Source organism: Seriola dumerili, unplaced genomic scaffold (genome assembly GCF_002260705.1).
Source record: "Seriola dumerili isolate Sdu_G_001 unplaced genomic scaffold, Sdu_1.0 BDQW01000167.1, whole genome shotgun sequence".
NCBI classification, from domain to species: Eukaryota; Metazoa; Chordata; class Actinopteri; order Carangiformes; family Carangidae; genus Seriola; species Seriola dumerili.
In genome coordinates this window covers 741,458-765,722 of record NW_019174422.1, presented here as the reverse complement: position 1 = coordinate 765,722, position 24,265 = coordinate 741,458, and the positions used below count along the sequence as shown (strand labels likewise).

The window sequence follows — 24,265 nt, the reverse complement described above, 5'->3', positions numbered from 1 at the left end:
GAAAGCAAAAATGCTCAAAAAACATTTACCAAATTATCCTAATCCAAGATGCAAAATCAATTTTTGTTATTCCTAACACAATGTTGAATAGTTCCTGTAAAAGGGACAGTAGAAAACAAAATGAAACTCATTTTCTATATCACTGAGATGGCACACAGCAAATCCACTTTCCACTTTAGATGCAAATATATGCGCCGGGAAAAAAAATCCAAATAATTTCTGTCAGTGGATTTTTCCATCATGTATTCATCTAGTTATTCAAACTGGCTGAACTGAGTTCAAGTTTTTCATCCTCACAATCAACAGGCTGGGTTGCTTAGAAGTTATACCACTTAGTACAAGTATTAGTTTTTACACTCCTAGTTGCTGGAACAGCTCTGTGGAGGACTTGAAATGTGTTCAGTGTGTTTACTTTATTTCTTTTTGCCATTCAATAATGACTGTTGAATCCAGAGGTAGAATGTACTACTACACTTAAGCAGCACTACAAGTTTGAGGTACTTGTATTTAAGTATTTCCATTTTATGGTACTTTATAGTTGTATAGGTATGTATAATATACTAGTTTAACAATTCAAAAGAGGCATTTCAATCTGCTAGTTTTACTTGTAAAGGAACATTTCTTTTCTTTTTCCTGTGTGCTTTCCATTGAGTTTTCTCTTGTGTATTAAATGAAATAAAGATTGCCTTGCCTTATTGTAATGTGTTCAGTCACATAAAACTCAAAAAGTATTTCAAAAATAACCTCAAGTACAGATTTAAGTGTATATTAATGAGTTGGTTCCTAGTGTGACCTCTGATCAAGGCTAAAACACAAGGTACATTTTAAAACACGTTTTTTAAGTAGGCACACAATGAAAGGCTTTTATTTTTGTAAAAAGGCCAAGGGAATTCCTTTTTTTGCCACATTTTTGCATGTTTCCAAAAGTACAGAGCAGTTAAAAAAGTCAGCAGCTTCATGAGAGGGGATGGGAATCAGAGGGCCACCTTTGGCCCCGCTGGCTGCTGTGTGGAAACAGTGTGCTTCCTTCTGTCAGACCTTTGATGGCTCTCCTTCCCTGCCCCATGGCTGCCGTTTGTTTGGACACCGACGTGCTAAAGTCAACCACCTACAACCCACTCCGCCACCCTCTCCCCCACATACACACACATTCACACACATCAGACCCCTCCCTTCTCACAGTCCGCTGAGTCAACGCTTGTGCAGGAAGGATGCAGTTGTTTATGCGGCCCCAGCTCTTGTGTTGCTTGGTTGGATGGGCGGCGGGGTGGGGGGGACTGTTTAAAAAAAATAAAGAAGGCAGGAGGAAGAGGAAAGAAGCTGGACACACACTCAGGGACGACTGTAGCAGCTGCTCTGAAAGTAGAGTGTGTGTCTACGATGCAAACAATCAGCTCTCTGTGAAAACCTTTCCACAAACCTGTACTGTCATGTGTTTATCTGATTCAAATGCCAGGAGGAGGCTGCAATGCTGAGGATAAACAGCAGCTCTTGCCTTTCAGGTTGCATGAGTCATTGGCCAGTAAATCAATGGAAGTTACATCCATGGGAAAGTAAAGAAATTCAAAGGAGCTGAGAAGACACAGTATTGAATCATGACTGCAAAGGATGTGTTCCATGCCTGTGAAATTCGAAAATGAAATAGAGAAGCTCTTTGAAATATTTCTTGCTTAAAGATGCTGCAGGGGTCAGGTTACTTCCTTCCAGCCAGCAAATAAAGAAGTGTGTCTAAAAAATCGCAATTGCAGATTGGCTTGATGTGAAAAGTATTTCAGGCCATTTCATCTCTGATCTGGAAAACACAACTAACCAAAACAAGAGTTGCTTTTTTTTAATTGAAATATGAACTTTATTTCACCCATACAAAATAAAAAGAATGTTAAAAGTTTACAATACAGTGTCAGCTGTCTATTTGGAAACATTTCATACTGAGACTGACATATAAATGGGGAGCCCCGTCTCTGCTTTCATTGGATACATCTAAAACAATCTAAGATAAAGGAGGATGTTACTCAAAATTGGAGGGGTGGCCAGAGGAGAAATTAGAGGGGACAAACACCTTTAAAAACAAAGTCATAGTTCAACAGTCACAGTATACTTCTGATGGGCAATTCGGGGGAATTTAATGGTCGTATAAAATAATAAAGGAGGTCTAAATGCCTGACAGCATCAAAAATAACAACACTGTAAATCTTTAACCTGCTGATATGGTTGTGGTCATGGAAGTTTACAGTTCTCTTGATAAAAAACATGAATTAAAAATAGAAACTAATTCAAAAAAAGCTGTGGCTAGCTAACCTATAGTAAAAATACACCTGCTTCCTTGTTTATGTTACAGGCTGACAATTGAATTGACTAGCAAGTTGTGGCAAAGCCCAGAAGTAGGGCTCACATCTTAACAGCAGTAATTCATAGCCAATAGATAACAGAGTAATATAACACTTCATGGGTGAGACAATGACCTCCCTTTCCCTTAGACAAGTGCTGATCACCTTTCAGATACTTAACAAGCTGTTGCCCTGAACTCATCTCAATTAACTGCCTTTGTATGAGCACCAAAGGCTGTAATAAGGCTTTAACTACCACTTACAGAATTTTTCAGCCAACCTGAGGGTTTGCATGATGACTGACAAGTTCACTTCATCATGTCTACGACAGAGGATTGAGGAAGAAAGAAAAGTGCCAAAAGAAAAAGCTACAAGGCAACACAAACCACACCTATCCTGTCTGCAGGGGCTAATGGCAAAAACGGTGACGACTGCCATTTTTAATAGCCAAAATAGAACGACTGACTTGTTAAAAAACATCCGTGTTGGATTCTCCTCCTACAGTAAAATAAAACCTTTAAAAAAAAAAAAGAAAAAAAAGAAAAAAAAGAAAGAAAGAAAGAAAATTAAAACACATAATATACAACCAGTTTTCTGTCTCCTGCGGCGGTCTCTTCTACAGCCGGCTGTTGAGGGTTTTTCTGTAAGTGGGCTGCGATGAAGAGTCTTTCCCTCCTCTGCTTAGAGCGGCCGCCGCAATTACAACTTAAGAAATTGAAAATAATGTTGAAAGAGCGTGTGTGTGTGTGTGTGTGTGTGTGTGTGTGTGTGTGTGTGTGTGTGTGTGTGTGTGTGTGTGAGAGAGCGAGTGGTGGAGGCGGCGGGCAGACGGAGCTAAGAGTCATAGTCTTCATCGTCGTCATCCTCGTTTTTGTGCGGCGCGGGGGCTGGGGGAGGCGGTGCGACACTCATCATGGAGGGGTGGGGGGCGAAGGCCATGCCGCCTTGGGGCTGTGCTGGAGCCATGCTGCCCATTGAGACCATGTTGCCCATGTGCATGTACGGGGGGGCCGCGTTTGAGCTGCGAGGGGTACAGACAGAGGTGTAAACCAGGTGTTAGAAGATCAGGTCATTAATAAATTACTGTGAAATTAAAAATAATAATAAAATTTGTTTATATAGCACTTTCCTTAACAAAGTGCTTTACAGAAAGAAAAAGGGGAAAAAGGGAAAAAGAGAAAAACAAACACATCATAAAACAGAAGGCAGTTAGATGAGAATATAGACTGTCTGTATCATGGGAAAATAAATCGCAGCAAAATAAAACACAACACATCAAACATTCATAAAGGCTTTCCGATAAAGGAATGTTTTAAGAAGCGTTTTGAAAGACACTAATGATGTAACCTGTCTGATCTCAATTGGCAGACTGTTCCACAGTTTGGGGGCTCATAGGAAAATTGCATTTCTCTGTCATAGTTGGCATACAATTTTTAAATGTATAATAGAAGCAGTGAACTTCCAATAGCCACATTTAGAATCAAATAATTGATATAAATCTGTCATGATTTGCTGTTAAAGTGAAAGTCAGAGGAGAAATAAGATGTTCTTCCTCTTATAAATAAAAAGCACTGGGCCTCAAATCAGTACTCTCACAGGACCTTTGTCGACACAACCTTTCTTGGTCTGGTACTGAGCAGTAGCATATGGTGGCTAATGTTAGCTAACTTTAGTGTGCAGTGGTCCTTATGATATTGAGTGTGTTCACTGACTTGATGACTCCTCTCTCCTCGCGCTACTGTTACATTATGTTTTAGCTTTCACCGCTATCTTGTAATTGTCACTGGAGGCCACAGTGGCTGCTGTTAAACAAAATTAACTTTAAGATGGATTTGGTCTTGACTGAGCCCATAAGTGATCAGCTCTAAATTCAAGTATGGCTGCAGACAAAAGGTACTGACAACACAGTGTGATGCCATCCCTCAAGGTTTATTCAGGGGTGTTCAGGAACACACTCCATATGAGGTGTAGATCCAATCCAAAGCCTTTTCACACATTAATATATAATATTACTGGTTTCAACAGGCTGTTAAAGTGATAGCTATTTGGCGTTTTAAACAGGTGACTTATGTAAACGTTGCTCACTGGTTTTATTCTGATATGATAGGACATTCATTGAGAGCATAACGCATACACAATATCTGGTTCCTGAACAAGAGAAAGCGGCAGTGAGTTGAAAAATGCTTACGAGGTGGGAAGAATGTTTGCTCTGTTCTCAAATGCTGCACCAGTGATGGATTTAAACTCATCATCAAATTTACATACAATTGTTCGTGTTGGAAAGGGGCTCAAATGTGTCCCTGTTCACATCGATCATCAAATTTGGTGATCTTTCAGATAAATTGCTGACACAGACACAGACACAGACAAATACAGTATGAACTTGCAAAATCCCTCTCTCACTATGCAGCCTGAGAGGACAGACAAAAGACCCTCGATCCACACGGTGTCGCCAGTTGTGAACTGGTTATTCTGTGTCCATACCTGTGGAATCTGGATGCAGCCTGTAGATTTGTGCTTGACTGAGAGCCATCATCCTCGTCCCCTTCTGTCTCGCTGTCTTCAGAGTCATCCTGTCTCCATCAGGGAGGAACACAAAGTGAGCCATCTGATGACAAATCTTTGAATCTGCAGATAGTTATTGGCCTCTGCATGCAAATCAACGCCCACCTCTTGCTCCGACTCTGTGCCAGACAACTTCTTGTCCTTCCCTTTGGAGCCTGCCCCTCCATTCTTGCGCCCAGATCCTGGTTTTCGACCCCTGGAGAAGAAAACAAAAGAAAAGTTATGCAATGACATATGAAGGTAATTATTCTCTCAGCTTTTAACTAGAATTACTGCCTCGCTGTTGCATGCCTTCACTATGCAATCAAGTTGCGGTTTACATCAATGTCTGTCCAGAATCATCCAACAATGTAGTGAAGAGTTTGAAGGAATTTAATAAAAGGTATTAAGTGTATTTTTTGATTTGTGATATAGGAATGTATAAATAAAATTAATTTGACTCTACTTTGTTAAGATGTGTTGTTCTTGTTCTGCTGTACATCTGTTGCATTAGTGTGTAAGTTCATTGAGAAAAAAAAAAAAGAGTCAAATTCCTTGTATGTGTTAATATACCTGACCAATAATCAAATATGGATGTTGCTGTTAAATAATGGCCAGAAAGATTTCTTTGGCAGAACATTATGATGTCACAGTGAAGTTGACCTTTGACTTCTTGGATATAAAATATCATCAGAGATTTGTGTGAAATTTTGTCATAATTAGTGTATGAATTCTTGAGGTCACACTGGCCTTGACCTTTGACCACCAAATTTGAATCAGTTCATCCTTGAGTCCAAGCGGATGTTTATGCCGGATGTAATCAAATCAAATCATCCCTCCTAGCATTCCAGATGTATCACACTCACAAGAATGGGACGAACGTGAGGTGATGGTGACCTTGACCTTTGACCACCAAATTTTTAAATAGTTCATCCTTGAATTTAAGAGAACGTTTGTTCCAAATTTGAAGAAATTCACTCAAGGCGTTACTGAGATATCATATTCACGAGAATGGGACAGAGTTACGCACATACGGACGTAATAAAAAGGGGAAAGAATATTTTTGAAAGATGTGACTCTTGGTCGTGCTACAAGATTCTACATAAATTCTTTGATCTGTGTCGACCAGATTTAATGACTGGTCTGTTTGCTGTGTCTGGTCTGAAAACGGCTCACAAAGGCAAACAACTAATCACACTCTTTTTGTCATTTAAAAACAATTTGTTTCCATGAAGAATAATTCATTTTTCTGCTCTTCATGAATTAATATTGCACTTACAACTGTAAACCAATTTCAAATATTTTATTTTAAACAAAAAAAAAACAAAAAAAAACATAACTAACCACATTTTAAAAGCTTATAAAACATTTAAAAAAATTAGAAAGTCATTCTACAGCATAAATCTGCAAGACAGTTGTGCCCAAATCGAACATTAAAATCAGTAGAGATAACTTCAAAGGCGAGAATAATGTGACCAATACTGCTGGTGGAAATTTGTTGGAGTCATTTATATTCAAAGATGCTGTGACGCCACATGCCTCATCCCCAAAGCCAAGCAGCTTACAACCACTTTAAATTGTATCAGAATCGAATCAGCCACACTGTTCAGTGAAAAGAAGACTTTTTACTCATTTATGTGTAACTCTGTGCCAGACTCCGCAGCAATTTAGCTGCAGAGCCACTGTTTGATTTGACAGTCAATACGGCTTTCTCTTCTCTACAATCCTCAATAATTAGTTCTCCCCTCTGTGAAGCCGATATGTGAATGTGCCTTTTTCTTTTTGGTTTCTGTTAATGATATAATAACAAAACAAAATGAAATAAGTAATATGGTAACATTGCAAAAATGACTAACACATTATTTTTAGTCCATTTCAATTTACAGTAGTAGGTGTTGGGTAACTGGCCTTGTGTCCATGTAAAGATAATCAAGTCATAAACCAGATTAATGAGACAAACTTAGCTGCATGATGCAGTGACTAAGCATGGCACACATCATGTGTATGGGAAACGCAGACCAGAGCTTAATGGTGTCAACTTTGTTGTGTTTGACTGTTTATTCCTTGGTAGTCATGGCTACTAACATGTCGGTGTGTGTTTGAGTGTGAGTGATACCTGCGAGGGACTTTTTCTCCTCCCCCCTCTGTGTGGTTCTCTTCCCCCTCTCCCTGCATGTCCGGCACAGTTGCCACCAGGTCTTTTAAGAAATCAAACTGTTGCTCCAGTTCAATACACTGTTTTCTGTGAACATACATACACACACACTTTTTAAATCAGGCTATTGCCTCCTCTACAGACTTAAGACACACTCAGAGCCGAGCAAAATGTCCACTTCATATCAAATAGAAAAAGAGATAAAATGGAATTATATATTAATTTCAAGTCACACAGTAAGATTCTCTTGGCAGATACATCTTAGTCATTGCTAGAAATACTTTAAGATACAAGGGATTTAATTTGGCAGTGTGTTGCAAATCCACTCAGCAGCACTATGTAACAGTAGCATGGGTATGTCTTTATTTAAATCCCAAAGGAAATGAAGACATAACACCTTTTCAGCTACATTATTACACAAAATACAATTTTAATGTGATGTGCTGTTATTATCCAGCTGTCTGAATTCACATCTGTGGTATGTCAGTCAGATTGAATTGAACAGAGGACATCCAAAGAAGTCGAACTCCAACACAGTGCAATATGAACCAGGTTCTTTATCAAGACACACACAAACACAGAAACTTACAAATGTGACGTTGTCATCGTCTTTGCATTCCTGGACTGGGTGACTTGACAGGCCTTTGTAAGCAACGATTCCAAAAACAGCTCCAAGGCTCTCGCTGATGTCTCAGTTAAGGAAAGTATGATATAGCAGGTCTATGTCCTTCATTACAATGAACAGATTCACTTGCATGGTCTAACTTACGTTGTTACTGCACGGAGCCTGAAAACTTTCAAATCTGAAAATGAAAAACATGAACAGCTTGCTTGGGTTTAGCGAGCAGATTGTGACACAATCATTACAATGATAGTATTGATACGACAAAAATAACTTCCTACTGCCAATGCCTATTATTTGAAATACTACGTGACAGAGTGCCACTCCACTATTTATACTAAATACTGAGTCAGACAAGGGGTAAAAATTTTTTTCATCAGTTAACCTATCATTTATTTTTAAGATTATCCATTAATCTATAAAATGTAATTAAATAAATGCCCATCATATGCTCCCTAAGAGATGTCTTCATGTTGCTTCATGTTAAAATACAGACAAAACAATAAATCTTCATATTTTCTCTCTCAAATTTCTGTTGATCAACTGATTTATCAAATCATTATTTTAACTCCAAGTCAGACCATTAGTTTAAACACCCATGACTGAATGAAGAGTGTAATTTATACAAATCTAACACCCCTCTGCATTCAAACCTCTCATGCAGATGATCCAGACCAAGGAGCTGTGAAGATATTTGGCAGGAAGGATACAAATAATAACGGGTACTGCTGCAGCCACTTTGCCTATTTCTTCGTCTGTCTGCATAATCTTCTTAATCCTCGCCTGTAATGACAAAAGGTTTAACTTTAAGTGTTTGCGCACACTGAGTCAGTACGTGTAAATACGGTGACACCGTTTCACGATTTTTATTCTAAACAGACTTGGATACAACTTTCTGTTTATCAAAACTAAAGGCCCGTTCACAACAATGTTAGCAAACTACATCGTAAGGGGACTAGCACAGCATGCATGTTTAAACCCGTTCATTCCCGTCAGGATAATGAGACTTATCATAGCGTATTCCCTATGATAATCTACAAAGTTTGCTCGTTGTGCAGCTACAAACAACGTCCAGTTTCACTTAGCTTGCCATGCTAAAAACAACGTTATTTAGTAGGGTAGGTAGCTAACATACGTCGCATACCTTAAATATACTGTAGCAAACACTGGGATGCAAGGAAAGTTGGCCTATTCAATGAAAGTGGTAACACTGGTATAATGCAATGTTACTTCTCACCAATGCAATTAAGATTTAGTGGTGAACTACTTCTGTTTGATGATTTGCTTGTTAGCTCTATAAGCAACAAAACAGGCCGAATCTCACTCAAGATAGCTAGACAAGTTAGCTTTGTATCGTACAGTTTGCTAACGTTAGCTAATCTTAACACCGGTCCAGACCGTCATAAACTTACCGGAGGGAATCTGGCGTTGTATTTCTTCTTTTTGCTGGGCATAATTAAATTACGTGGATGGCTAGCCTAAAAATAAAATACAGTATATGCTGGATTATTACTCTATATCATATGTAATTCACCTCCACCGCGCACACACCAGATAGCGGTAGCTAGCCGGCTAACTCGTTAGCACGTCGTCGTCAGTCGTTCCCTGTTGCCTGGCAGGTCAGTTTAGTTCCGCAGGGTCCCAGCGCCCTCATTTTGGAGCACACTAGGAATATAATGTAGTTCAAATGATGTTAATTCTGAGCCATTAGTGTAGCGTAAGATATATTTGACAGATACACAACAGAAAAACTAACAACCTGCACATTTGTGGACATTTTTGTACGCACCCAGAGAAACCTGGTATATTGTCATTTGTCGTTGTATTACTGCGTTGTTGAATTCAGTACATTATCCGCTTAAATTGTTAAATAAAACTACTGTTATACCAGGAGTGTATTGTATTTTTTAACAACACAGTTGTACTGCTTTCTTTGTGTGATGAATGTATATAAAGCCCGAGCCGTTTCCGTGGTATGTGATTTAGTGGATAGACGGTATTAGTTAATCTGCCAGTCATTTGAATGGAGATTGTCATATCGCCCTTTGATACAGAGCGGACCATATACCATCGGGGCTGTGCTTGTACGGAAGAACAACAGTGGACAACAAATTTGAACATCTGCAGGTATGTTAAGCCTTAATATCTATTGTTTCCGATGAAAGTTCGATCATTTCTATCGTCCACAAGCAAATATGCGTGTTAATACATTAGTTGTGTTCAAAAGTCAGCTGTAAATAATCTTGGTCCAAATTCAAGAAGACGAACATGGACGATTGGTAAAATGGCTAAGCAGCTGGTTAGCTACAATAAGACTGGAACCAAGCAAACAGAACTACTTTTTCAGTGTTTAGTCACATGTCCACTGTAGATGATGCACAAACGCAAAGAATAACATCTTATATTTTGTAAGAGAATCGGATGTGTATAAACGTTAGCTGTTGAACAAGTGTTGCTAATGTAGCAGGCTAGCTAGCAGCATTAGTAAACATCCGCAGGCAACCCATCTGTCCAATTGTTTGGGGGTACCATAAATGAACAGAGAGGCTGCACTTTTCATTTTTCAATTTTAATTTACAACACCTTCGTTTCAACAGGACAAGATCCAGCACTTTAATAGCCTCACACTGGCAGTATTATGGAGGAGGAAGAGGCCCCTGTCGACGGCGAGGTGGAGACCCCCTTTGCTGCAGAGACCTATGCCGCTGAGGCCATGGCTGCAGACATGGACCCTTGGATAGTGTTTGACTCGAGACGAACTCCCAGATCTGAGTTTGACGGCTGGCTGGAGAGCAACAGGCCCTCACAAGTGCACAGATTTGGTGATGAGGATGGTGGTGTCAGCCCTGTGGGGTGGATTGCTGTGCTGGGCCCGACCCACTGCCCCAGTGGTGCTGATGTTATGGGTCTTCAGGAGAGCTGGGAGAAGCTTCTGGCCAGTGGCCGGCCTGTCAGCTTCCAGACAGTGAAGGAGCTGGCCCTGAACCACGGGGTGCTCACGGGCAAGTGGCTGATGCACTTGGATTCTGGTTTTAAGTTGGACCATGCATGGGAATGTGTGGCCAGAGCAGCCCTGGATGGCAAAGTCTCCCTAGTTAAAGTCAGTCCCTATGACCCCAAGGCAGACGGTAAGCAGGTCATTTGTGCCTATAACCAGAACTTCACTGATGAGAGCGAGGTTGTAAGGCTGGACTCTGTCATCCGTGCCACAGGGGTCAAGTGCCCTCTCTCCTATAAGCCGGATGTGTACACATACCTGGGAATCTACCGAAACAACCGCTGGAAGCTTTGTCCGACCATATATGAGAGCAAATTTGACCTGGAGTGTGTACCGAGGCGTTCCCACATTGTAAACAAAGTCACCAATCTTGAAGTAACATAAAGAGCAAGAGGATAGTTTTGTAGGATGAGTGAATGAAGAGGCACTTAGTGATCCCATGAGTTGGGTTGTGCAGTATGACTTTCTGATTGAAATTGTTTTGAGAGTCAGTGGTTGGATTTTGATCTCATATTTTTCCTTTTGGCAAAAAAGCACAAAATCTCATTTCAGTTGTCTTCTCTCGCTGTAATATTTTCTAAGTCACCTGAAAATAGTCACCTTTTTTGTATTGAATATATTGTATTCATAAGTGAGAATATTTGTATTGTTGAGGTTCTGTTTGTAACACACTTACCCGATCGATAGGGTGGCTAAAGAAATCCTTGATTTGTATGCACATCGTCAGGGGAAAATTTGCATCCAATGAAGCATTTCTGTTTGATTTTGATACATTTGTCATTTTTTGACTTTACCTTTTGCTTACAGAGTTGCCAAATAAAATCTACTTTTGAAGACCTTTATTTTTATGCAGTTTCTTTTTTTATTGCCAAGAAAAGTGTTTTTTAGATTTTGACAGAATTCATCATTCATGACAGAGAAAAATTGCTTATAGTACAATCTGCTTACATCATCCTAGTATAAAACCACATAATGCCATCTCAATAAAGCAAATTAGCAAGTTGACCTACAGGTCTAAAACTGTTGAGTTAAATGGTAGCCATATGGATAAAATAACTGGAAAAACTGGTTAGAGACCAGAGGAAGACCTGATACAGCTCTGTGAGTGTGATGCATGAACTTTTGTACTCTTCTGTGCTATAAGCATGTACTTATTAATGTTGCTTGTTTGATAATTATTTACATATAGACCTTCATTTGGCTCTTAAAACATTACTACCATAGTATTTTGCTGAGAGGCACCTGTGTACAGACAGTGGTTATAGTTACTGCCAACAGTCAGAAAACATTCTATTCAGTTACAAAGTACTACATGGGGATATTTAATTAAATGACAATAGGTATTATTTGCATTGACTTGCCTCTAGGTTGGATTAAATTCTATATACCAGCTGCTTTGTTTAAAATAAAAAAGCAGACTAAACAGCATTTTAATTAGAGACAGTGATTATCACATTAACACTGATCAGCTCTACCAGAATTGTTACAAGGACAGTAAAAACATGCTTAACATGTTACAGGGAAACATCTTAACAGATGCCATCAGCAAGTGATCTTATCTGATCTGATTGTCTTTTTCAAACAAACATTTGTGGTGAATCCATCTTCCACCATTGTGTTGACACTGGCTGAAACAGTAAATGATTGATGCTAAACAAAGAAAGAAATCTGATTATGTTCTGTCCTGTGTTTTATCATTTGTCAGACAAACTGTATATGAAGCCTGGCAAACCCATTAATTGAATACCATAAAATGTCTTTGCTGGTATTTCAAAAAGCAAGTCCACAGTGAACAGTTCTGCTACATTCAGTCTCCTCCAGCCCTTCATGTCCACCTTGTTTCCTTTCTGTCCTTGGTAATAAAAAAGGATTTTTAGTTCTGATGGCAAAGTGGGCAGCACACATGGTCTATGTCAATGTGTCTGTAAAAAAAAAAAAAAAAAAAAAAAAAAAAAAATCACATGGACAAACTTTAAGTCTGGTGTCCTGACACAAACCCAGCTTGGCTTTCGCTGTTAAAAATGGAAATAAGACGATCCTCGTCAGCAGACATCAACTCATCAAACTCATCCAGCACAGGGGCCTGGTGGTTGTTGTTGTTGGATGCCATGATAATCATGCCCTCGTTCTGGAGCAAGTTGACAATGCTGTTGGGGTAATTCATCCAGGTGCTACCTGGTTGGCTGGCAGGGTCAGAAGTGTTCTGGGATACTGTGTTCTGGGCAGCAGCGGAGGAGCTGGGAGGGGCGGCTTGTTGACATGAAGCTTGGGCCAACATTGAGGCGCCATTTCCAGCCTCGCTGATGAGGCGGGGGTTCAGAAGGTCCTCAAAGTCATCCATGTTTAGGCTGTCCAGGGTACCTGGGGCCTGGGCTTCAGGAAAGATAGGGAATTCTGGGATATCATCATCATCAACCCGGAACTGAGGGGCCTGGAGGGTGAAGGAGCTGCTGGCCTGAGAGGAGACAGTGGTCCCATGAGAAGGTGTGGGCTCCTGGGCCATGGCTGAGGAAATGTTGGGGAAGAATTCATGAAGGTCTGACAGGTTGACAGTGGAGAAGTCCTGGTTGGCAGTGGAGGTGGTTGTAGAGGAGGAAGAGGAGGAAGATGGCGCCTGACTTATTGTGAAGTTGGCCACTGGAGTGGCTTTGGGCTGGGGGCCCAGGTTCAGGCTCTCCATGATTTTCCATGTTTGGTTTTTAGTCTCAGCTGAGCTGGAGGGAGAGGCCTCTACCTTGGGCTGGATGGAGAAGAGCTGGCTTGGCTGATATGAGTATGAAGCCTGGGGTTTCACTGCACTGGCAACAGGGGGCACCACAGCTGCTGAATACACACAGATAGACAAGCAAGTTGAGTTCTACTACTCAAAATCTCATCTCTGTAGTATAACATATTTTGTCTGACTAACACTCTAAAACTCACAAATATTAATATACATATATATATATATATATATATATATACCCTTAGAATGGAGAAGCTGAAACCAGACAATGTTTGACATTTCTGCCTGGTAAATGACTTAAACAACTGAATATCACAATAGTTGCCAACTAATTTTCTGTCAATTAACAATTTAATTAATCAATTTTTAGGTCTGAGCCCATCTGAGCAGGGATTGAAAAGGATCTCCATATGTGACATCAACAATGTAAACAGACTCACCAGCTTGTGGGTTCATTGATGGAGGCTTGGCTGTGACTGTTCTCCTTGCTGGGCTTATGTGCCGTCTATCTTGTGGAATGGACACTGAAATTGTAATAGATATGATTATATTACATTGCAACTGAAAAAAATACTATTGCCTTTTACCTCATTATATTATGGCAGACAAACAAATCTCATTAACGTACCACTAGACAGCATGGGTCCCAGCTTGAGGCTCTGGAACATGTCTCCTGTACGTTTTCTCTTCTCACTCAGTCTGTATTCATCTACAGGGGACATTTTTAAAATGCAGTTATAAGACCCAGTTTGGATAGTTAATAAACAAATTCAAGTATCAATTGGAAGCATGAGAACATCGCCTCCTACCTGGGTCAGAGGGCAGGTACTGGAAGTCCATTGGCTCACTGACCTCGCGGTCAGATGGCCGGCGGAGCTGCATCTTGACTCTAATGGGCTCAGTGAGATTAGTGTCGCGGTAGGGCGGTGTACGGAACACAATGGCCACCTGCCTGTGGACATCGGCCTGTGAGAAAGTGCCCTTTCCCTCCCAGGAGTCCTGGAAGAAACGCACCTCAATGTCCTCTGTAGGGAAACAGAAAATGGAAGTATAAGATACTAAACTGACTTCAAAGAGGAATCAAAATCAGACACTGAGTCATTTCAGCTCTGAGGTTTACCATTGACAGAGCACAAGAGCTCCAAGTCCCTGAAGTGTTGCATCACCTTTGCTGCTATGCTACACAAAGTCTGACGAGAGCTTACAAACCGTGTAATTAGCTTCAGCTGTTAAACTTCATGTAGGAAGAGGCTTAATGTTTAAATGACAATGTAATGGCTCCACTTGTTGTGAGAACGGCTACATGACGTTCTCCTGGAAAGATGAGGACAAAGAGTTTCATGATCTAGTCTATGCAGGCTTCACAGGCTGTTTTCACACTGATGCAATGTGCATCTCAGGCTAAGTGTCCCACAGCTCCAATTTCTAAAATACGAAGAACATGGTTTATTGCATGCGCGCCTGCCATGATCAAACTGCTGCAAACAACGCAGGGAAAAGACTGATAATGATCAAATGTTTTTGTTTGTGTTAATTAGGTAATTAATTAGGTAAAAGATAATGCAAAGAAACCAAAAAAGATGAAGCGATAAAATTTTCACAAGGAGCAGGGAAAGTGAAAGTTTAAAGAGTTGGGTTCTATATCAGCAGCACAGCACCACGCTGATGTGAATCCTATGGTATACTTCAAAAACTTTACATTTTTTCAAGGAAAATCATGAAGGTGTTTTCATATTCTGTACATGAACACCAGAAGCAGAGACAGTTAAGCAGTCACTAAACACACTGGTGATTTATTTAAGAAAAAAAAAAAGAAAAATGAGAACTGGATCTACAATTTGAGGAAGAAAGCTTTTGGATTTTGTGATAAAGGTTACTCAGTGATAACATGGCTGATTTGCAGTGCAAGTGCAGTGACAGGCAAGAAAACCTCACATGTGCAACAATAGTGGTGGCCCAAAATACCAGTGCACACAGGTTGTATGCAAAAGCAGAGTTTTTTTAGGATGCATACTTAAAGCTGTGCTGCTTTTTTTGTTTTGGTGGGAGGCCTACAGGATCGAGCTGAAAATGCAAAATAGACCTTATAAAGCTTCATTAGCAACATTAGCATTAATTTGGAGTCATGTCTCTGGCCACCTTCATGAATTTAAGTCTAATATTCACTGTCTCTTTAGTTGTGTTTTGGCCTCTTGTGAAACATATCTGGCTCTTGCGTTTGAGCTCTAAATACTCTACTGCTTTCACTTGTTATCTGCTAATATTGTCTGTCTGCCATTGGGTGCTGAGCAGGTAGACCACAGTGGTCCATTTTCAGGAGCTTTTTGACTGAAAGCACTCACTACTGTGGCAGGAAATGAGGTTGCAGGCAGGAAAACCAAAACAATGAGCTAGAATAGGCTAAAGCTCTCACTACTGCTGCAGGCTTGGTTTATAATTTTAATTCTTGATACATTATTCACATATAAATATTGATTAGTGCTTCAACATCAATTTGAGGGGTGAGGAGTAGTGACTGGTGAATAAGGTAATCGCTGCATAGTAAAAATAAATACTGTATTAGGTGTAACTTAATGACTAAAAACAAGCATTTGCTAACCTACAAGCCTCAGTATGACTTGTTAACAGTGTCTGTAATGTTGCATTTTAATATGAGATTTACTTCTCTGCGGTGTCAAGGGAAAGTAGGCGAACAATCCTTCTGTTAATAAGAGATTGGTGTAATCAGTTTTTGTGTATGTTGGCTAACAATCCTTTTTATTAAATCAATGCCCTAAGTCATTAGCTGTGTTACTCATATTTCCTTCTATTCAACTGCACTTCTAAAGAAGGAAATTGGACTATGACTGTGTAATTTATGAGGTTATCTTTTCTATCATCTACAAGGAAAGAACATAGAAACTCTGTGTAACAATGAACCTGCATTTCACGCTCACTTACTCAAAAAGAGCCAGTCTATTGTCAGTATAATATCTCACTTTTGTATCTGGGTGGGTGTGATGGGTTTACACCTTCACTGCTCTGACTGATTGCAAGCTTTACAAACACCTCAGTCAGTTCTGAGATCTATTTATGGATTGTTAAATATGAAAGTAAAGGTTCAGAGTTATGAACAAACTTCCTGTGCTGCACGGGGCTGTTGTTCATACCGGGACACAGTGGCAGAATAAAATGAAAGACCATTGTACAGTACAGGCATAGTGTACCTTTTTGCACTTTGTCACACAGCAGAAAGATTTCATCCCCTCCCTTGCAGCTTCCAGAGTTGCGGTTGACTCGGCAGATCTTCAGCTCAGCTGTGTTTGGGGCCCCTGCCACACGGAACAAGCGTGAACAAATAAACCAGAGCTAGCGATTAATACCAGACACAGGTCAATCATGCAAAATTCTGTTCTTTGCTCTGTAAAATAGTGAACTCGAAATCTTTTGACAGACAAACACAATTAAATACCCGCCTTTACAGATTGTATATATATATATATTTTTTTATTTAATCTTGATTCCTCTACAGGGAAGCAAAAAGCTAATTTCTAAAACCATCTACTTACTTTACTCAAAACTACTGCTCATTATGAAAAACTCAGCTTACTTTAATTCAAATAGTGAATGTCACATTTCAAAAGTGTGGGCAAACTCATATGGAGACACAGTGGTCAAAGAAGTGCTCAGATCTTATTCTGAAGCACACACCCCCTACACTGGGAAAGTACTCCACTACAATAAATATGTACAAGTACCTCAAATTTGTACTTAAGTACAGTATTTGAGTAAATTTACTTTGTTACATTTACATCTTTGAGACAATTATTTATATTGACGATTTATAGCAACTGTACATATTAGCATTAGCACTGTGGAGACTGCTAACTTTTGGTGCAACAAATCTGAATAATCTAGAAAGAGCAACAATCGTGGAGATTGAAAAACAAAAATAACTAAAAACAATTTTTGTTTGTGCAAAACATATGGAGATGTCTTGGTGACACATGCACAATAAATCAATAAATCTGAACGAGAATGTACAGAAAATTTCAAAATGTTTTGTTGATGTTTCATGTCGTCATGACATTTCAATAAATGTAAGTGTTGTAAAAATAATATTTAGACAATGATTTATCCCCAAGAAATCGATTTTAAAAAAGATTCTCTAACTGTATCTGTATTTTGAAAGGTTTTGAGTTTTTAAAAAAAGTCTGTCAGAAGATATTGACGAGCACACTATTGATATTAATATTAATGTTAAAAAGTTGCCATCAATTCAACTTTAACATACAGTATATTAAGATATGTGTATGTATATGTGTTTTCCGCTCACTGTTGTCATAAATGGGCTGTGATACCACCGGCTCCAGAGGAAACAGCTCCCCTGTAGGCAGAGTGATGGAGGCCTGGAAGCAAAGCCGCACTGAATTCAGGTCAAACTCTTCCTCCCACACCTTCGCCTCAGGAACTGCAGCCAAGAAAAAGCAGAGTTAGGGTGGGGTGGACAAACAGGCAACACAGCAGTCTGGCAGAGCACTGCATCCTGTCATATGTAGGCTATCTGTATTTTAGTATCAAAGCAGGGTGAAAGGAGCAGATTAAACTTCCTCTTGATGTTGTTATTGTAACTCCCAATAAACCTTTTTTAAACTAGTTATACAACCACAGCGGTCACGAATACGAACATGTAGTTTACTTATTCCACACAGGAGAGTGGATTAGTAAAATTTCTCTCTCCATCAGAAATAAAGTGTATTACTGTTAATACTATTTACTGAAATAAACAGTGTCTCTCTTCACGCCTCTGTGGTGCTTGAGGACGCACAGCGGGCAGCAGCAGCTACTTCTCATCTGTTTTCTTATTCTTATTCTTCCTATTCTTATTAATAGGAATAACGGTAAATGAAAGCTAAAGCTAAAGTGCTTTATAAATTTTGCACACTATGTGAGAGAAAGAGAGATAGTTAAAAGTTGGAGGTTTGCTGGTCGTGTGCAGGTGGATGATTAATACATATGTTTGTGGGTTGGTCAGTGCGAGTGTGGGTAGCAAAAAAAACCCTAACCCACACATGACTAGTGGCTATCACAGCTAATGCTACCTACCCAGTTAGCTATTTCTTAACCCAGCAAAGATAAACATTATACTAGCTACAGGTTGAAATACAAATGTGTTGTATAAACAGGAAGATAAAGATATAGATATCACACTCCCCATAAAATATACAGTAGCTAGCTTAATGTTAGCCACAAAGTTAGCTAAAAACCTATCCAGGTACAGTATTTTACCATTGTTTTGCATAAGAGCAGCCATTTTCAAGCTAGTTCGTTAGCCTCGCAAGATGATTTACGCTAACAAAAAATGTTATTGCAAAGTTATCAGCATTTGAAGTAATTTTTCGGGAGAATGGGCATTTTTAGTTTTTTCAAGCAGATGAAATGATGACATTAATTTCAGATTGACACATTAAAGTCTTTTGGTTTTGGAATTTTAAATGGCATTACATTTAACAAAGCGCGTTTGTGCTGGAAATATCTGTTCTAGTTGAGAAAACTCCAGCAAAATAAAAGACTTACATTTGAGTGGGACATTTGGGGACAATAACTTTTTACACAATGACAGATTTAACAGAAGAAGGGCAACGACACAGAAAGCTCTTTGTGTTTTACACTCATCTTTAACCATGACTACTTACTGTTGAAGGGGTTGTTATTTGTCTGCAGCCTGCAAGTGATAGCCTCATTCACATCCTTCTTCTTCACACACTGTATGCCCAGGTTCTGAAAACTGAAAGAGGAAGAAAAGAACTGCTGTAGTATTTAATACTATGAGTTCTTTTGCATTTATGATTCTTTTTACTGGAACAACACATAACTGTGGCTATACAATTTACAGTTTACACATACCATGGTCCATTAACCCAAGTTTTAATCTGCTTTGGACATTTCTGCTCTCATAAAAGCCACATTTAAAAATAATAATGCATCATCATTATGGATCACTGACCACATCCTAAGCTCAGAGGACAGCTGAGGGGAGTAGGGTGGAAGTGGAAAAATACTGGACTTCAAGTGCACTTCCAATAAATTAATATTTTTTAGACATCAGTTACTATAATAAGCTTGTTAACAATGTAAAAGTGTGATACATTTAAGATGTTTTTCTCTGGGGTTAACCTCTGCCTTGGCACACCGGTAGTCACCTTTTAAACTCACTTAGAGTGAATTACTTAAACTCTTTTTTATAAAGATTTTATCTTTTTTAACTGACATTTTATTTGATCATAATTCATCTATTAGTTCCACTGCTTTCACTCCTTTTTTCATTTCTTGCCTGGATCCTCGAATTGCGTAGTCACAAGTGGATGTTGTATTATCTCATGTTTCCTAAATTCTTTTGGTAGGTATGTATTGTAGCTGTTCCTAGTCTGATAATAAAAGTGAACACCTCCCTTCATACTGGCTGAATTCCTGACAGTTTCAAAAGAGTGTCCACTGATTACTCAAAAAAAAAAAAAAAAAGGCTTAGATCCTTCCATCTACAATGATCAGAGATCTGTTTCCACACTGCCATGTATTGCAACAGTCTTTTAAATATCATTATAAACTACACATTCTGGCAGCCATGGCAGATTATCTTATTTTCAAAGAATTTCAATCAAGCTTTGGAGCACTCGTCAAATTGTTATGTTCACTTCTTCTTCTACAATGTTACAATATTACAATATTGTAAATATCACAGTATATTAGATAACTGTTAGGCTGATATGAGTATAAGCATTTATTTAGCAAAACTCAAATTATCCATCTACATTATGATGTCTAATAGAAATCTTTCTGGTTCAGACTCCTGTCAGCCTACAACTGCAGATTAACTGCTGTATCACTCTACTCTACCTCTGCTTTTATCACAATATCAATATTTTTAAGTGACTCAATATAAACTTGTACACTTACTCACCCTGTATCACAACACTGGCAGTGAACTGCAGCACATGCAGTTTGTTTGAATTTCATCACACTTGTGATGAAGATAGATAAACAAAATTCTCTTTAGCCAAACGGACTGGTGCAATTATGTTACATTAAGTTTAAATATTAAGCAATTAAAGGGATCTGGTCTTATCAGTCGCTGCTGCCTGCCACCATTTTTACTTCCCTACTACTATTTCCTACTGTTTTAAAGTGCAGCTGAAAGAAATCAAAGTCTGCAGAGGCAAACTCAGCCTGTCATTGGGCAGTTTATGCTGTTAATGTTTTACTCAACTCCAAACCCAAGATGAAGCCGGCAACAGTGAACACGTCATCTCCCACAAATAATGAAGGTCTTTTCTAGGTCAGTGTCAAACAAATACCAAATACAGTTTCTCCCGAGGCAGTTCAGTGTAATTTTGAAACACAGGCATGAAGTTGCAACAAATTCCCCACATTTCTCTAAAGTGTGTGAAAAGAACAACGCTTACCTGTGTATTCTTCTCTCCTGCAGGTCGGCCTCGTAGTAGCCATGTTTGCAGTCCTTCCCAACAAGTTCATGGGGGTGAGGCTTGTGCGGTGCGTTCTTTGTTACCAGTGAAATACGAACACGCAAGGGGCCGCTGTAATTGTGCACCTGATGGAGGAAATGTGTCATACTTTAATGATTTGAAAAGATATTTTTTAGATGGATGGATACTTGCTTGCAATCGTCTGGCATCCTGGTTGTTCCACACTTCTTCTATATAAGAATGATGGCGGCCACACTTCTCATGGCGGCCACACTTCTCATGGTTTTTGCTCTGTTATGCATTCACCTTACATAGAGGTGTGTGTGCTTCTGATTGAATTGACCACAGGTGGACTCCAACCAAGGTGCAGAAACCTCTCAAAGATGATAAAGAGAAATGGGAGGAACCCGAGCTAAATTTCAAATGTCATAGCAAAGTGTCTAAATATTTATGTCAATGTGAAATTTCAATTTTTCCTTTATAATAAATTTGCAACAATTTCTAAAATTAATTTGTTTTCAATTTGTAACTATGGTGTCTTGAGTGTAGATTGAAGTGGGAAAACGTAAAGGGTCTGAATACTTTCCGAATGCACTATACCCTATAGCAACTGCATATTTTATCATGCTTTAGCACATGCCTTGATCTATTTTGGATAAATCTATCTAAAGTACGCACATTGGTTTTTGTACCTTTTTTCACAACCGTCCTATTTATGCTAAGTATTTCTATCTCAGTCTAAGTTTTTTGGTTTGTGGCTGGAACAATCTTACATCTAATGATGTTACTCATTGTGTCTATTGCTACCGTGTTTATTTCTGCTGTGATGTCAACATGAACAACATGATAACCTCCTCAAGTTTTGCTATGTTCAGTTATGTTGTGCAAACTCTTGACATTCCTAACAAAGATGTTCCTTTTGCTGCAAGAGTTCATTCAGCCCTGACCTGCCCCCACCAGTGCCTCTAGGTCCACACTAGGTATGCGGACAACTATGTCAGAGTAGTACGGTAAAGTAAAGATGCAGTTTTACATCACCTAATCTACATTAAAAGTTTCACAGCTAGAAGACATGCAGCAAAAAGTTGTGTCCGACTCACCTTGATGGCTGGGTGAGTCTTAGTGGTGTCATTGCTTTTCTCTCCAGGAATGCTGCCGGCTGAGCGTCCTTCACACTTATACCTAAATCTCATCCCCCTCTGCTTTGGCTGCTCAATGATCTCTATGAAGGGGTTCGCTGTTTGGACTGATGCACCGGCAGGAGGAAGAAGAAGAAGAAGAAGAAGAAGAAGAAGAAGAAGAAGAAGAAGAAGAATCTTGCTTAAATGTCACTTTTGGAAATACAAAAGCACGGTGGTCAGATTGTGCAACTGCCCGTCTGCACTGCTTCACCTCTATCAGTTAGTAAACACAGAAATAGCTCTTACATTGATCACCAGTACAGAGAGTGTCGAAATGTTTACTCATGAAAACTCTGTAGTCAATATGAGAACTGATTCATGCATGACATTGATCATTTGCGGGAAATAGCTTCTTACCTGGGTTGAGTGGGGTCATGCCCCATCCATACACACCTGTGGTGGGCAACAAGAAAAGCAAATTTAACCCCCTTAAAAGAAATAGCAGATCACCATGTATAGTAATGACAGACAGGGCACAGTGGCAGCATACATGACAAAAACCAAAAACAGCCTCACAACGTATTTGTGGTTTAGTGAGAGTTTGTCATTTGTGGTGTGGTCTGGGTGGAAAACATCTCAACAGTGCTACGTCCAAAGAGGTCAAGGGACGCTGAGATGCGAGGACTTCCCAGTTAAATATAATTACTCATCATAAACTGCCTGCCATAAGATAAAGAAGAAGACGTGCCGAGTAAAGCAAACAAAGACCGGCAGGATGTAATATCAGTGTCACAATACCCGTCATGTTATGAGAAGCCCCCATTGTGATTGAAGAGCAAGGCAGCACCAGCACTCTAGTTTCAGGTTCCCTGAAGGTTAATGAATTGTTGAGATTCATAGAAACGAGTGAAGTGTGACACATGATCAGGTGATTAGAGCTCCACCCATCACCTAGTAGGACTTGTTCAATTTCAAAGCGTGAGTGGGATGCTTTCCAAGTTGTAACAAGCCTGATTCTCAGTCTAAGACCAAAGCAATACAATGTGGGGAAAAAAACGTTTTGTCCAAACAGTGACAAATGAAAAGAATCACTGTTATAAGTTATATAATGTAAGATTAAACTGAATTATTATGGATCTTAGACTTGGACAAATAATAAATAGTGTGTAATAATTGCACTTTTGACTATTTATTTGAAATATATCCCAGTTTATTCATTGAGACTGGATGTTGTGAAAGTGAAGGTGCCCATAAAAATAACTGAATGTGTTAATATCACAGCTGAAGCATCTGGGACACTTTGAGTCACTTTCACTCTAATTGCCCTGAAAGGCGTTAATGCTTTAACAAGCTTGTCATGCCTGTCACATGCATTGTTGACTTGTTGTAATAGATTTTGTTTTAATGATCCTATCCATGTTCTAGATATAGATAAATCGTGTTTATCAACAAAGTCAATCTCTTGTTAGGTTTTCATCCTAATCAGGCAAAAAAACAATATAAAAACTTGGTATTTATTTATGTATTCTCTTAAAAGCAAAGGAAACTGTGATGTAAAATATACACATGGGCAGATTTTAATCGTACAATGACACTCTTCACTTCGGCATATATTTGCCACAACAACAACCCGTATCTCATCACACTTTGTGCAAAAATATGGTGCGTAATTTCCATAATTTCCATCCACTAAAATTGAGGTGGGCGGTTGCTAGCAGCGTGGGCCGATCGTAACAGGGGAGATTTTTAATTGAAACGAATGCAAGCTGGTGTCTAACATCTTAGCGGAATTGAAGATATTTTTTTCACAATGAGTGACAACTTTTTAAAATGTGATATGTAACTCGTATATGTCCCAGAATAGACAGATAACCGTTAAAATGCCAATTTTTTAAACGAAGTTTGGCATTTCTTGTTGCATGAGGTGGACAAACACATCAGGCCTCTTGGCAGCTCTACACGGTTTGGTTCACCCGTGCCAGATAAGTAAGTCAGCGAAAGAGGAGTAAACATATTAAATCTGACATCAGATAAATTAAGCTAGTGAACGCGCTATTTGTACATTAGCTTACTGTCCGGGAACAGCAGACTCCTCCTGTTAGCAAAACTCAGCGGTAGCGGGGCTTTCCCTTGTGCGCAAAACAACTCCCTGTACAGTTTCACCTCCAGAGTCTGAGTTGGGTAAACAGCTCGAACAAATAAAAACCAGCTCCACTTACCGTCCATGGCTGTGTCTGATTCAGACTTAGGCTTCTCCCGCCACGACCCAGCTTATCTGTTGTTTGGTTGTTGTTGTTTTTTCCAACTAAA

The 24,265-nt window shown here is 39.3% G+C and overlaps 3 protein-coding genes across 5 annotated transcripts; 1 reads left to right on the top strand and 2 right to left on the bottom strand.

Moving 5' to 3' along the window:
* Positions 1-1,832: 1,832 nt before the first annotated feature.
* On the bottom strand, positions 1,833-9,236 carry drap1 (DR1 associated protein 1). The gene is made up of 7 exons (XM_022752207.1): positions 9,061-9,236; positions 8,359-8,431; positions 7,616-7,709; positions 6,988-7,113; positions 4,998-5,088; positions 4,812-4,900; positions 1,833-3,348 (listed from the first exon to the last, which is right to left on the bottom strand). The coding sequence occupies exons 1-7, from the start codon at positions 9,100-9,102 to the stop codon at positions 3,162-3,164; spliced, it is 702 nt and encodes a 233-aa protein (XP_022607928.1). The 5' UTR covers positions 9,103-9,236; the 3' UTR covers positions 1,833-3,161.
* Positions 8,843-11,488, top strand: cunh11orf68 (chromosome unknown C11orf68 homolog). 2 transcript variants are annotated; one of them, XM_022752206.1, is made up of 3 exons: positions 8,843-8,861; positions 9,703-9,775; positions 10,246-11,488. In XM_022752206.1, exon 3 carries the CDS (start codon positions 10,287-10,289, stop codon positions 11,028-11,030), a length of 744 nt encoding a protein of 247 aa, XP_022607927.1. In that variant the 5' UTR covers positions 8,843-8,861; positions 9,703-9,775; positions 10,246-10,286; the 3' UTR covers positions 11,031-11,488. The 2 variants fall into 2 exon arrangements, with proteins under 2 accessions (XP_022607927.1, XP_022607926.1); XM_022752205.1 differs by lacking the exon at positions 8,843-8,861 and adding an exon at positions 9,340-9,450.
* A 1,087-nt stretch (positions 11,489-12,575) lies between these two features.
* Positions 12,576-24,259, bottom strand: rela (RELA proto-oncogene, NF-kB subunit). Of its 2 annotated transcripts, none has more exons than XM_022752201.1 (11): positions 24,175-24,259; positions 22,373-22,408; positions 21,935-22,080; positions 20,814-20,959; positions 19,047-19,138; positions 17,687-17,821; positions 16,578-16,682; positions 14,181-14,396; positions 14,000-14,080; positions 13,812-13,895; positions 12,576-13,469 (listed from the first exon to the last, which is right to left on the bottom strand). In XM_022752201.1, the coding sequence occupies exons 1-11, from the start codon at positions 24,179-24,181 to the stop codon at positions 12,619-12,621; spliced, it is 1,899 nt and encodes a 632-aa protein (XP_022607922.1). In that variant the 5' UTR covers positions 24,182-24,259; the 3' UTR covers positions 12,576-12,618. The 2 variants fall into 2 exon arrangements, with proteins under 2 accessions (XP_022607922.1, XP_022607923.1); XM_022752202.1 differs by having other exon boundaries at positions 12,576-13,466.
* Between the last annotated feature and the right edge of the window lie 6 nt (positions 24,260-24,265).

What these genes read in the sequence shown, in the direction of transcription:
- drap1 (XM_022752207.1), bottom strand. Translation starts at nt 9,102, where the DNA reads ATGCCCAGCAAAAAGAAGAAATACAACGCCAGATTCCCTCCG. An exon ending in GGAGAAAAAGTCCCTCGCAG is followed by an intron (nt 5,089 to 6,987) that starts GTATCACTCACA and finishes TTTCTTCTCCAG; the next exon opens with GGGTCGAAAACCAGGATCTG. An exon ending in GCTGCATCCAGATTCCACAG is followed by an intron (nt 3,349 to 4,811) that starts GTATGGACACAG and finishes TACCCCTCGCAG; the next exon opens with CTCAAACGCGGCCCCCCCGT.
- cunh11orf68 (XM_022752206.1), top strand. Translation starts at nt 10,287, where the DNA reads ATGGAGGAGGAAGAGGCCCCTGTCGACGGCGAGGTGGAGACCCCCTTT.
- rela (XM_022752201.1), bottom strand. An exon ending in CAGGAGAGAAGAATACACAG is followed by an intron (nt 19,139 to 20,813) that starts GTAAGCGTTGTT and finishes TTCCTCTTTCAG; the next exon opens with TTTTCAGAACCTGGGCATAC. An exon ending in GTGTGACAAAGTGCAAAAAG is followed by an intron (nt 14,397 to 16,577) that starts GTACACTATGCC and finishes GTTTCCCTACAG; the next exon opens with AGGACATTGAGGTGCGTTTC.